Source organism: Mytilus trossulus, chromosome 11 (assembly GCF_036588685.1).
Source record: "Mytilus trossulus isolate FHL-02 chromosome 11, PNRI_Mtr1.1.1.hap1, whole genome shotgun sequence".
Lineage (NCBI taxonomy): Eukaryota > Metazoa > Mollusca > Bivalvia > Mytilida > Mytilidae > Mytilus > Mytilus trossulus.
The window spans coordinates 67,794,429-67,809,620 of record NC_086383.1 but is presented as its reverse complement, the minus strand read 5'-3'; the positions used below and the strand labels follow the sequence as shown (position 1 = coordinate 67,809,620).

General features: G+C 32.0%; 1 protein-coding gene across 1 annotated transcript; it reads right to left on the bottom strand.

The window, feature by feature from the left end:
* Nucleotides 1-1,252: 1,252 nt before the first annotated feature.
* On the bottom strand, nt 1,253-7,026 carry LOC134691459 (baculoviral IAP repeat-containing protein 3-like). Its single transcript, XM_063551999.1, has 5 exons — nt 6,997-7,026; nt 3,869-5,434; nt 3,518-3,731; nt 2,766-2,948; nt 1,253-2,571 (listed from the first exon to the last, which is right to left on the bottom strand). The coding sequence occupies exons 2-5, from the start codon at nt 5,408-5,410 to the stop codon at nt 2,375-2,377; spliced, it is 2,136 nt and encodes a 711-aa protein (XP_063408069.1). The 5' UTR covers nt 5,411-5,434; nt 6,997-7,026; the 3' UTR covers nt 1,253-2,374.
* Nucleotides 7,027-15,192: the final 8,166 nt, after the last annotated feature.

The following is a 15,192-nucleotide window of genomic DNA, read 5'->3' as shown; positions in this document are numbered from 1 at the left end:
ATTAGGCTGTTAGTTTTCTCGTTTGAATAGTCTTAGATTTAACACTTCTACTATTTAGACCTGACTTTTCAGTATGGCTTTAACTCATTATTGAAAGGCCTCAAGCTGTAATAATTTCTGTGTCATTCTTTCTCATCTGGAGAGGTTTGTCATTAGTTATACCATCTCTGCTTATGTTTATATAGTTAAATCGATTAACGATAACGTGTATCGATTCACTAAAATGTTGTTTCCGTTTTTTGTTTTTTTTTGTTATTTTTTAAGTTATAGCAAAAAGATCATCTTTGTCATTAGCTATCTGTAACCAACCACCTTGCTACGTGGTATCATTTCATCTCTTTAATCTGACCCCCTGTAATTTTGACGTTCTACTTTGGTTTTATCTGATATCATATCTATGTTTATGGAATTTTCCTTTTCGGTAATCTTCTTATACTGAGGCGTTGCATATTTGTGCTGAAACCCATGCATTTTTGTTTAATAGAACAATTTCCTGTCTCTGGTGCTATACTTTAGGATGTTTAATGATAACGTTCTGGCAATATTCATTTAATATTTCATGAAAAAGTGGCGACTGCTAAATGAAAACCATGTTAGACCAGGAATGTCTTCACTGTGCCTTTGACAAAAGCCCTACACATTGGACACTTCCGCAAAGCTTGTGCGCAGTCGAAACAACTAACTAAATGTCCACAAGGGAGGAAAGCTATAGTGGCATCGAATTCCAAACATATTTTACAAAGACGTTGTAGCTTTTATCTGATTAAAAGTTGAATATAGGTTCATCCTCAAATGAAAAGAAAGCATTTTCTTGAGTCTAAATATTTTGAAACGTTTCAAGAACCCAGTTATAACAAATCAATAAATATGATTTACCGTCTAAATTTGATTCACTCATAAAAAACAACCCTGAGATAACAAAATATGAAAAATTGTATTAGAAAATCAAACAATAACAATAAACCTATGAGGTATCTTACAACAATCAACAATAATAACTGATAAAATAAAAACTTAAATCAACTCTTAGACTATACATACTAATTTAACTTAAAACAAAAGTTGCCAATAGGCACCCAAACCATAAAAATTAAAGGAAGACAAACAAAATTTTAAGACAAATACTATATTATAATAAATTAAAATTATGTCTGATAATATAATATTTATGAAAGTACATGATAAAGGGGGCGTAACAAAACAGTTTTTTTTAATGCAAATGTATATACAACACTATTATATTATAATAAATTATAATGATGTATGAAAGTATGACTCTGATGAAAGTACATGTTAAATGGAAGATAACAAAACAATAGATATGTAAAAAATGTAAATAAAACATTATTATATTATAATAAATTATAGTCTGATGGTAAGACTCTTATAAAAGTCTATGATAAAAAGGGGGAGGTAACAAAACAGGTAATACACAATGTGTATAAAAACATGATATAATAATATATTGTAATAACGGCTGATAGTTTGACTCTAATAATGAAAGTACATGTTAAAGGAAGGTAACAAAACAGTTAATATATATAAATTATTTTTTTGATTAATAGTCCCAAGACAATATCCATATTTTCAAATAGAATTTTTTTTCTCAGAGTCTCAATGTAAAATTAAAGTTGACTATCCAAAAAAACGTATATTTAAATCTTACTCATAATCATTTGTATAAATATGGTGACACATATATTTGTATGACTATAAGTAAGAAGCTGGCAATCTAGTGGTTTAGGTCGTATGTCGCTGAATATCATATCGAACATAAATTAGGCTGATATTTTTTCTCGTTTTAAATGTCTTAAATTTGTCATTCCTTTTACATTAGAGCTGAATTTGCTGTATGGCTTTAACAAAATGTTGAAAGGCCTAATGTTATTAATTTCTGTTTCAGTCTTTCTCTTGTTTATGTTATTTTTTTATATTATGGCATAAAGATCATCTTTGCAATTAGCTTTCTGTAATCGATCACATTGCTTCATGGTATTTTCATCTCTTCAGTCTGAACCCGTGCCATTTTGACGCTCCACTTTGATTTTGACGCTCCACTTTGATTTTGACGCTCCACTTTGTTTTTGATGCTCCACTTTGATTTTGACGCTCCACTTTGACGCTCCACTTTGATTTTGACGCTCAATTTTGACGCTCCACTTTGATTTTGCTTGATTTTGTCTGTTTTGATAGACTCCTCATTTCAGTAATCTTCTTATACTAAGTTATTGGATAATGAAACTGTTGTTGGATAGGATCATTTCTTATCTCTGGTGCTATACATTAGGATGTTTACTGGTAACGTACTGGCAATATACATCTAATTTAATGTTTTATGATGAAGGGGGCGTCTGCTAAATGATTGAAAACCATGTTAGACCAGGAATGTCTTGACTGTGCCTTTGACAAAAGCCCTACACATTGGACACCTGCGCAAAGCTGGTGCGCAGTCAGAACAACTAACTAAATGTCCACAAGGGAGGAAAGCTATGGAGGCATCCAATTCAAGACAAATCTTACACAGACGTTGATCTCGTAGCTGTCTATTTTCTTCAATTAATGACTCCGCATCTGTAATAGTAAGGTTCCAAGTAGAAAATCACCTTTTAAAAATTTGGTTCAAATTTTAAATTCTGGAGATAGCTTATCTGATTAAAAGTTGAATATAGGTACATCTTCAAATGGATGAAAAGCCTTTTCTTGAGTCTAAATATTTTGAAACGTTTTAAGAACCCTAGTATAACAAATCAATAAATACGACTTACCGTCCAAATTTGATTCACTCAAATTATTTATAAGGGGTTCAGGTATATTATTTCCTTGTGAAGTTGCATTGAGTGACAAATCATTAGCAGATGAATCGTGCCTAACTGCATTAGTTGAGTCAACGTTCGGTTGTTCATTCTCCAGTAAAATACTCATGATATCAGTTGCTGTGTATGTTCCATCTACAAGAAAAAGTAAAAATCACTACAATACTGAACTCAGAGTCAAATCAAATTGGAAAGTCCATAATCGCATGGCAAAATCAAATGACAGAATGACAGTTTAATCAAATTTGGTTATATTTACATACTTATTTTAAAGCTAGGATACAAAGCAAGAAATTACGTTTTCAATTATTTTAACACGGATTCTTACCTTTATATGTTCGAAATTATCTAAACGTAAGAATTACAAAGAAAACATTGGCTTATCTTTAATATGATTCGTACCTCTTAACGCAACTATTGAAATTTAGATTGTTGGCGATGTCGTTATTATTGCAAAAATTGCGATGAGATAAATGTCGCCAAAATTGCGTCGATTGTTCAACAAACGCTAACATAACAATAATTTCTTAAGTTGCAATACTCTGTTTGTCACCTCTTAATTACATATATAATGCATCAAACTAAATTCATACAAACCTAATTCGAAGCTAGAAATATCTATATAGCAAAAGCCACTACTTTAAAGAGTTACGGCCCGCTTTTGTATTACTCTAATCCCATTGAGTTTAAGTTTTTATATATACCTGGTTTATCCCGTAATAATTGCTGGATAACTCGAAGCACCTGTTCTTGTGTGTAACCCATCTCTAAGACACTCATGGCTGCTGCTGTATCAAGATAGCTGGGACTGCTTCTTTGTTGTGGATTGCTGTGTGAAAGTAAATTGGAACCGTTTTGAGTTGTTTCTGTCGTTTGAAAGGATGTAATTTGATCACTTTTCTTACTTTCTTCTTTGTTCTTAAATTAAATAATATGGACATGTGAATCTAGAAGGAATTTCTTATGATTTAAATGATGTAAATGAAGATATTGAAAGTGATTGGTATGGTTTTACTAACTAGTAATTAAGCATCAAGCCTATTTAATTTACTTACCAATTGTTCATGTTTATCTTGAACGGCTTTTATAAACCTATCACCCTTGTTCTGACGTAGGTAAGAGCACTTCGGAAACCATCTAGCATGTTCCACCCATGGATCGTCACCTGTTTCCCAATTTCGAAGTCCACCGCCACAGAAGAAACATCTAGTGTAGTCCTGGTAACCAGCAAACAGGAAACCAGCTGTTGCCATTTGTTTTGGTGTCTGGTCTAAATACGATGGCCATCCCTGAAAGGAGCTGATTCTCACTTGTAAAGCAGCGTAATTCGGGTATCTGGGATTATCGAGATCGATTCCAAATGAAGAATTGGCATTGCTACTTATTCTGCTTGAACTTGATGATTCATAACAGCCACATGCTCCATGGCTAAGAGTGTTATTCACTTCCGGTTCTGAGCATGTGTCTTTTTTGTTATCTATATGTTCCAAATTGACTGCATTCCTGCTTGGTTTCGGCTCCGCGTATTTGATATTATCATTTCCAATTGATTGATTGTGACCTGTTGCTCCGCTTGAATTAAAAGTAGAATTTTGCGTTATGGGATTTAAATTTCGTCCCTCAGACATACACCCACTTTGTTGTATTCCTATAGATTGTTGTACATTAATGCTTGGTATAAAAACAGATTGTGTTGGTATATTAGTTAATCTTGCATCCTGAGAAGGTATGTGTTGCTGTTCATTTGTATCTATAGCAACAGAATTACAGTTTCGAATATGGGGACATAAGGGTGAGAGTCGTCTGTGTATTTCTATCGGAATATCGCCACGTTTCCAGTTCCGGTATGTTATTCCACATGCGTAACACTGTACGTTATCATCGCTTCCTGTGAAATAAAATCCTGCTTTAGATAAATTACTCACAAATATGTCTACGGTTCGAGGGAAATTGTTAAATGAATGAAGTCGTAGAAGACCATTTGACATGGATTCGTCCGTAGATATTGCACTACCAGAAGATAAGCTATCGAAATAAGTATTCAAGGTCACTGGCAGTATATTTAGATACTGCGTTGGTATCCATTGAAGCATAAATAAGTAGTCTAATAGGTCGTACAGACCTTTGGAACGTTTAGGTGATTCTACATTGATTTCTTCTTCAGATTTCACGTAACTGTGAAATTTTGAATAAATCTTTTCGTTCCTTTTAGACTGTACATCTATCAATGTTTCAACTTCATCTAATGTTTCTTTAATTATGTCTAATTCCTCTTGAAAGGTGACGTTCTTAGTATTCGACCTGTTCTTTGAGGTTCTTTCATTAGTCTCCTTGTCTAATAATTCTGTCCTCTTAGACGGTTGCAAAACCCCTACATTACTGTTCTTCTGTTGGTTTAGCTTGAGGTGTATTCGCAATGTACTTGATTTTATTTTTGAAATACTTTGAAGATTTTTTAGTCTAGCAACCTCATCCTTGCAAACAATAACACTGGTTGACCTTTTAAAGACCGTTGAAGACACTATAGGGTATGTGTTTCTTTCTGGAACTTTCCTGCCGGCTGCAGCCACTGGGAATACTGTAGAAGATTTACACATGTCCCTCTCTGTCGTCTCAATATTCTATCAAAATAAAAATAAAAAGCTGAATTATTATATGTTGTCTTTTAATCACTCATGAAAACTATTATAAAGATGTTCTCTTAATATTATGTTGACAATAAGATGCTTTTCTTCAACAAAAACGCGTTTTCAACAAGTTCATATATATGTCTCACAATGAAATGACAAGCAACATAATATAAACTAATTCAGAAATTGTAGACAAGTCAGAGCGGCCAAAAAAGACAAATTTTGTTCTGAACAGTATAAATAAAATGAGATGTGGTATAATTGCCAAATAGGCAAAACACACCAAATGGCACAGCTAGGTATTAGCTACTGTATATTTTAAAGGGCACTAGCTGTCAAATTCATGGTCACTGATTTGACTCAAATTCTCATATTTGATTTATAAGAATGTAAAACATTTATCCAAACTATCAAAAGTCTAAAATAAACAGTTTACAGAGCATGGGGTAGATAGTATATAGGTTTGTTTCGTGTGTATTTTAGTCCAGACGCCATCTAATTAACTATCGATTTGACCTCAGATGGCCATATAAGCGATGTAAACATGAATAAAGATATGAATAGATAAGACAAACACGTGCAATTGGATTTTTATAGGTCTGTTTGATTTAATTTTATAGATTAAAAATAGATGTTTCTCATTGTTTTAACCGTATAAGAATGATTTTATGTGCATCGAATTAGTGATCAAATGATTTACCGTAGTTTCTTTTTTATTGTTGACATTCCTTTTCTTTAAATAACCAATACACGTACAATGCATGCGTTGTCAATCTCTAGCTAGGGGTCATATTGAAGTTCACATGAATACGGATTTTAAGAGGTCAACTCATTCACTTGCAAGTGAATTACTAATTATCAATGTTTGTTAGCGTAATTTGACAAAATTGAACCTTTTTGACTGCAAAAAGCGAATTGTTATTTCACTATTTCACTTTCATTATTGATTGAACAGAAAAAAATCAAACTTTAGATTTTTTATATATCTCGTAGCTATAGTGCCCCTTTAAAGACGGATCAACATTATTCAAATCCTTTCAAATCACAATATATACACAGGTATATTCAAATATATATGAGGTATACCTTTTTTAATGGGTTGGTAGTTCCTAGATATTAGCCAATATACATTTTAGATAAACGTAGTAAACAAAACCTTGCATTGTTAGCTAAAATATGATATTTGATATGATGGCAAATGAGACAACTCTGCACAAGAGACCAAAATGATACAGAAATTTTAAACAACTATAGGTCATGTAATTGTAGAATGAGACATAATTTTCGTTGCATCGGTAAATAAAATAAAAATAGTTGTAATGGAGAAAGCTCGACCAGTGTACGTAGTCTTTCTTCCTGTTTGTAAGGTAAAGTTTGTACGTTCGTATATAACATATTATAAATGTACAAGAAAAGTATTTGTAGTTTGTGTATATGTCACAATTTATATAAAGTATTTATAATATGTTGTAATTAAAGACGAATCAACATTATTCAAATCCTTCCAAATCTAAATATGTACACAGGTATATTCAAATATATACGGGGTTTACCTTTTTTAAATAGGTTGGTGGTTCCTTCACTGACTCATGTTAATAATGACGAAACAGTAAAATAACCTGATATATATACATATACAATCGAATGACGTATTTCTAAATATAAGTGTGTTATGTCATTGGGGGGTAAAGTCCGGTGAACATAAGTTTTTAATATGTTAGACAGGGAATTTAGAATGGTTAACAAACGCAATAAAGGTATTAGTTACATAATCCGTATGACATGGAAAATAAATATATAACGTATCTATCCTTTTTTTAAGAGTAAAAGTTTTTGACTTGTTTCAAGTTCTATAGATATAAAGCTGCATAGATATTAGAATGACGTAGTCTTTCAAAATTAAGTGTGATGTCATGGATAGTTTAATATAGACGAACATCACATGACATAAATAAACAGTAAGCATAGAAGTACGTCATACAAAGGTCAACAAGCTATGAAGTGTTTGTTAAATTAGAAAATGGACTAGCTAACTTAGGGAATTTATAATAACAAACGAAATAAAGGTATTATAACATATTTCATTTTGTAAGTATAATCTGGAAAATTAATATAATTGTTTTACTTTATATGGACGACATCAAAAGATCAACAAAAAAATACTTAAATCAAATCGATGTTGTTGGGTTTTTTTGGGGGGTTTTTTTGTTGTTTTTTTGGGGGGTGGGGGGTAAATTGCTGCAAGTTTTGTTTATCCAAAATCGACTAAACATTATATATCCATACTGGTCAATCACTTAATTTTTCTCAAATTAAGTTAGAAAGGGGAGGGGTCAGTGAAAAAAACTATGTAAATTTAAAAAAAAAAAAAAAAAGCCTATCCTACATTGATTTTTTTTATGTCTTCCCTACTTAGGGTAAACATTTTTGTCTTGTTCATATATCTCCTATTAAATTCTTGTTATCAATAATATAAATCAAACGTTTGGAAGGAACGGGTATCGGATCCTCAAGTTCGGATCGATACGACCCAGGGATTCGATTCACGTTATAAACTTACGAGTACAACAACTCGAAATCCATGAACATTTCAGTATAACTTACGATCAATTATAGTCGTAAGATTTTTTGTAAAAAATTAAGAGCTCCTGTGTCTTACAACTCACACGAAAATTTATCTGCTTTTGGATAATTTGAAACATACATTTGTAACTATATTTGTAATAATTAATGGTCTAATAGATATAGGAAGATGTGGTTTGAGTGCCAATGAGACAACTCTCCATCCAAATAACAATTTAAAAAGTAAACCATTATAGGTTAAAGTACGGCCTTCAACACGGAGCCTTGGCTCACACCGAACAACAAGCTATGAAGGGCCCCAAAATTACTAGTGTAAAACCATTCAAACGGGAAAACCAACGGTCTAATCTATATAAACAAAACGAGAAACGAGAAACACGTATATATTACATAAACAAACGACAACTACTGTACATCAGATTCCTAAGTACATAATATGACTTTTTCTAATATCATTCAATTATTCAAAAATAGTTTTAGAAATTTATTATTCAAAACTTAACATTGAAAGCACAAAATTAATGCGAAGACTGTTTTTTTCTCATTATTAAAAGGGCAAAGTTCCAAGTCCTACAACCACTTGTACAAGTAAACTAAGTTGTTTTCGTTTGAGCCACACATTCTCCTGACAAATGGGATGCTCGGCTCTTACACATTACTGAAGAAAACAAAATATGAATAAAATATCTCTATTGCTATAATAAGTGTGTATAGTACCATGTACTTTATAAGTCGTTATACTTCGATCACTCCATTGGCAGTAAGACAGATTGAATGTGTGGAAAAGAGGCCTGGATTATGTGCGTTGTTTAACCATTTGCTAGCGATTTTTAATAATAAAACAAGACAATTATTCTATCTAGAAAAGGTGCTTTAAAAATAGTAGCAAACTAAACTTGTGTTGTCTAATTATTTATTATTGGGTAAATATGCCGACAGTCCAATACATTAACTGTTCATAAAAAAATCTAAATTATCAACCGTTATAAAAATCATTAAAAAAAAGTATTTTTAAAAGTGTATCCTTACTTTTGTTATCCAGTACAAATGTTGTATGGATATTCAACGTATATATAATCAATCCAATGTCATTCTAATACTATTTTCAACTGTTCTAATCTACTTTATTCAGACAGAATTATGTTTACTTCATATGATCAAATATTTTATATGTTAGCATAAAAAGTTCCTTTAATTCCGCTTATTTTCCCATAACTATTCAAATATCACTCAACCTTAGAAAGGGGTTTTCATTTCTAGGTACCTTTATTACAAGAAACTATATTTGTGAATGAACTGGGACTTTCTTTTGTTTAAGTACAAGGACAAGGAAGTGTGTATTTCAGTTTACTACTCATAAATTCTTTTACCCATTGACAAAAATAACTTAATGTCTTCCTCATTCTTTATATCAATGAATAGACGGTATGTCCCATTGAAAATACTGTATGAAGCTTTATATCAAGATTTCAACTTTATATACATTTTAAACATGAAATAAGAATGGTAATGGGGAATGTGTCAAAGAGACAACTAACCAACCAAATAGCAGAACACAGTTGAAGGACACCAATATATATCATATATCAGTTGCAATCGAGGAATAACATTTTGAATCAAATACGGTACCAAATAAATGCATAAAAACTGGCTCATCTTGGATAACATGATTAAAAGTTATGTACGCAAGGCGCGAATTTCGTCTACAAAAGTCTCATCACTGACGAACGAATAACAAAAAAAATAAAGAAAAGCCAAAAAAAGAGGCTCCCACAGGGTACCCCCTCAGGTCGCAAGGTCGCTTTTAAATTCGTCGCGAGGTCGTTTTAATGGGAAATGTACAGGTCGCATTTTCCAACATAGAGGTCGGAAGTCGTTTTTATATTCATAGGGTCCATTTAAATCATTAATGTACCCTTGGGCTGGGTTGTTCTCGTTTTGTATGAGGCCATCAAGAGATGGCCGTCTATAAGTGATAAATAAATACGAAGTTTAATAACATTGCGTGCGTAAGATAACAAATAATCTAATATGTAACGGATAGCACATATCACTTTTACGAGGGCTTGGTGAGGTGTGCAGAATAGAGAATAGACAACAATATGCAAAACTGCAGAATAAGGGTCTAATAACATAAAGAAATGAGAAAAAATAAATAAGCTTAAACTCTTGTAAGTTTACTACATATTATTTTTAATTTGTTGGTTTTAGATTGATTTAATTTTTTTTTAAATCACATTACTCATTAATATATATTAAAAAAAATGTGTGACTGCCTGGTGACACTAGTCTAGTGCTTAACTGTTTATTTTCTGTTCTTAAAAGAAAATTCGTTACAGAAAATATAACTTAAATTCTAAGATATTCTACAAAAGGTTTTTACTAGAAATTTACACGATTGTTTATTATAAAAGATATAAACTAGGCATTTATATAATTACACGATTATTAAGTTTCAAATATTAAAAAATGTATTATGATTGCAATTTTTTTTTATCTACGCTTAGTGGAGAACCATTTGACATTATGTGGGGTGTTGTTAGCAGGATGATTTCTTTCGGGTTAGCTTTTTCTTCTGTGGTTACGCATGATTATTTGTTTCGCAGTAAAGCGCGCGCAAAAATGTATTTGAACATTTGTTTGTTAGGCGATTGTTATGATATTCATTTTTAAATATTCTCGACCAACTGGCATCTTTCTCTTATACATATGCGACTTAAGCATCTACATCATCGGAAATGAAAAAAAAGAATATAACATATATGTAGGGGAATAAGAGTTATAGATCTCTTCCTATGCAGTTGTGAATCAAAGCTGTGAAGTATGTAGGTCATATATCAATAATTTCCTTTTAAACGGTTGGTGTAACATCCTCATAAGTACTATTTGACATTAACTTCTCCTACACGAATGTACTTTTGCAAGTATTGATTAAATTAGGTTATGTCGGTTCCTTTGATTGAATTTATAAAACAAATTTCCAGTTTCTCCTTAATGCAACTAAAGGAGGATAGAATAATAGCACTTGTGGTTAGTTCAATATTTCCTGTTCGTTAAAGGAAATTTTTTCAGAGGAAAGAGATCAAATTTTCTTAGTTATAATTAAAAAAGATAACTTAAATAACGATTATTAAGTAACAGGAACTGCTATTTCACACAGACGATGTATCAAGGAAATTGTTTTGATCATGTTTAAGTGTTTGATTCTTTATCTATTGATTCTCCGTCTATGATAGGAAGCGAGTTGCATTAAGTTTTCCATTCTGTGTGTCCGTCTGTTCGTTAGTCCTTCTGTTCTCGTATCAGAATTTTCGTAAAGGGAAGGTTACATTATACTATACCAAAGACAGTTCAGAGTTTATACTATACCAAAGACAGTTCAGAGTTGCTGAATATAATATAAAATCACGTGAAGGAACTCAGACTTACTGAATACCATAGAATACCACGTGAAGGAATCTCTTAGTAACTGAATGCAATATAATTCAACGTGACGGAAGCTCAAAGTTACTGAATACAATATAGTATCACGTAAAGGAAGCTCAAGAGTAACCGATTACAATATAATACCACGTGGGGGAATCTCATAGTTACTGAATACAATATCATGCCACGTGAAGGAAACTTAGACTTACTGAATACAATATAATACCACGTGAAGGAACCTTTGACTTACTGAATATAATATAATACCACGTGGGGGAATCTCATAGTTACTGAATACAATATCATGCCACGTGAAGGGAACTCAGACTTACTGAATACACTATAATACCACGTGAAGGAACCTTTGACTTACTGAATACAATATAATACCACGTTGGGGAATCTCATAGTAACTGAATACAATATCATGCCACGTGAAGGAAACTCAGACTTACTGAATACAATATAATACCACGTGAAGGAAGCTTTGACTTACTGTATACAATATAATACCACTTGGGGGAATCTCAGAGTTACTGAATACAATATAATACCACGTGGGGGAATCTCTGAGTTACTGAATACAATATAATACCACGTAGGGGAATCTCAGAGTTACTGAATACAATATAATACCACGTGAAGGAATCTCTGAGTTACTGAATACAATATAATACCACGTGAAGATATCTCTGAGTTACTGAATACAATATAATACCACGTGAAGGAATTTCTGAGTTACTGAATACAATATAATACCAGGTGAGGGAATCTCAGAGTTACTTAATAGAATATAATACCTCGTGAAGGAATCTCAGAGTTACTAAATACAATATAATACCACGTGAAGGAAGCTCAGACTTACTGAATACAATATAATACCACGTGAAGGAAGCTCAGACTTACTGAATACAATATAAGACCACGTGGGGGAATCTCAGAGTTACTTAATAGAATATAATACCACTTGAAGGAATCTCAGAGTTACTAATACAATATAATACCACGTGAAGGAATCTTTGAGTTACTGAATACAATATAATACCACGTGAAGGAATTTCGGAGTTACTGAATACAATATAATACCAGGTGAGGGAATCTCAGAGTTACTTAATAGAATATAATACCTCGTGAAGGAATCTCAGAGTTACTGAATACAATATAATACCACGTGAAGGAAGCTCAGACTTACTGAATACAATATAATACCACGTGAAGGAATCTCTGAATCACTGTATACAATATAATACCACGTGAAGGAAGCTCAGACTTACTGAATACAATATAATACCACGTGAAGGAAGCTCAGACTTACTGAATACAATATAAGACCACGTGGGGAATCTCAGGTTACTGAATAAAATATAATACCACGTGAAGGAATCTCTGAATCACTGAATACAATATAATACCACGTGAAGGAATCTCTGAATCACTGAATACAATATAATACCACGTGAAAGAATGCTAGGAGTAAATTATATCATATAAAACCACGTGAAGAAATGCTCGGTGTTACTAAACAAAATATCATACCACGTAGGGAAATACTCGTAGTAACTTAATACAATGTTGTCCGACGGGAAGGAGTTGTAGGAGTTATTGAATACCATATAATAGAATGTAAATGAATGCTCTGAGTTACTGTATACAAAATAAAAACATGTGATTGAATGCTCGGAGTAGCTGAATACATACATTTATCTTGCTTTGAATTATTTTAAAGCATATAATGTGATATCAAAGAATGCTCTGATGTAATGAAAACAACATTATAACACGTTAAGGCTGCTTTGAACTACTTTATAGCATGCATATAATGTAATTTCTAGGAATGCTCGACTGTATGCAAGCTCATAATTTCTGAATACTGTGTGAAAGAGAGACGAAAGATACCAGAAGGAACAGTCAAACTCATAAATCGAAAATGAACTGACAACGCCATGGTTAAAAATGAAAAAGACAAACAGACAAACAATAGTAAACATCGTCGTTGGGCTTCCAAAATGTTGTAAATTACAAAATTTTCAAAAAAAAAATATCTCACAAACAGGCTTTGAAAATTATGACAAAATGCATGCTTCTAAAATGTACGTGAACTTGAATACTGAATTTTTTAATATTTTCTTATTTCAAACGTTTTGATTAGTTTAACTGTATTTTTTTTTGTAATACCAAAGATTTCCTCCCGACGAAACCATTGGTGTCAAAAAGTATTTTTAGCCGAAAAAGTCATATACAACATTTTGGAACCCCAGCGACGACATGACACAACACCAAAAACTAACGAATTAGCAACACGAACCCCACCAAACACTAGGGGTGATCTCAGGTGCTCCGGAAGGGTAAGCAGGGTACTAGATTACATGATACCAAGGAAAGCTTATAAAACGATATCAAAACGCAGGGTTACTAAATAATATATTATGAAACATAAATGAATAATCGAAGCTTTTGAAAACCATGTAATACGACACCAATGAAGGCTCAGACTTATTGAGTACCATGGTATAACCTATTGAAAAAAGCCATTGAGCTAAAATAAATAAATAAAAAAATTCTAAGAATACTTAAACGTGAACAAGCGGGCATGAACACATTAATATTGACCCCTAATAAAATGTTGTTTTAAACGTGCTTTATACCATTATTTATCAATCTCTTAATTTCTTACCCAGCCTTCAGTGATCGGAACTTGGTTTTGTTTCTTTTCTCTACTGTAATGCCAAATGTTTTTATACAAATGAATGTGTTTACGTAAAATTCCGAATAGTAAGCACTTTTTTAAATAAAGAACTTTATAAATTTCTATAAACTTTAAGAAAAATCATTTTTAATTAGAAACACAAAATACCTGTCCTGTCCTACCTGTTTATTTTTAGATAGGTATTTTTAGACACGTATTTTTAGACAGGTATTTTCAGTCTATGATTTTTATTTTCGTTTCAGTTTTCTTGTACTCCTTTACTTTCTGGAAGTAGCTTTAGACTTCGGTCTGAACTAATCTCGAAACTAATACGATGGAAAAAAATGATTGATTCGTCAATTGTATCTGGAAAAAAATCTAAGAATATGTTTTACTATACCATAACACTATAACTAACAAAGGCTAATACATTTGAAATCATTTATATGTTTATATCATTTCTTTTCTTTTGTCATTTGTTTATATTGTACCTGTACGTTGTATTTGGGTTTTTCACAAAGCTTTCGGAAAAACAAGGAGGATTGATAATTTCCATTAATTACTTACTAAGTTCTTTGAAATAATATTTTTAGAATACTAATTAATACTCTGGGTCAGCGGAATTCTTCAATTTATTTGTTTGCATTTGTTTGAACATATTTCGACAGTTTTATTAGTTTTATCTATTGACCGCTGAAGGTGCATGTACATCCGCGAAAATAAAACAAGAATCTCACATAAAGCAAGCACCAACATCGACTTTTTAAAAACATTCTTTGTTTTTTACAATTTTGATGATTATTGGTGCATATTTTGTTTATAAATGAATTTTTCAAGATTTTCAAGAAAGATTATTGGCAGTCTTAGCATCTATAGGTTTCATTATAGTCTTTAACAATGAGAAAAACCCATAGTGTATAATAAGCTAAAAAAAGGCCTTTATAAGGATTTGTGTTATCACGCCTGGTAAACCATCTAATCTCAACCAAAATGTTGAGACGGAAAAAAGTATTCTGGCACTTCCTGTTGAATCTTTCTGGTTCAAAATATTCAA

Coding starts and splice junctions, on each gene's coding strand:
- LOC134691459 (XM_063551999.1), bottom strand. CDS start 5,410: ATGTGTAAATCTTCTACAGTATTCCCAGTGGCTGCAGCCGGCAGGAAA. Junction 3,732..3,868: donor AAGATAAACATGAACAATTG/GTAAGTAAATTA, acceptor ATTTAATTTAAG/AACAAAGAAGAAAGTAAGAA. Junction 2,949..3,517: donor ATTATTACGGGATAAACCAG/GTATATATAAAA, acceptor TTTTTCTTGTAG/ATGGAACATACACAGCAACT.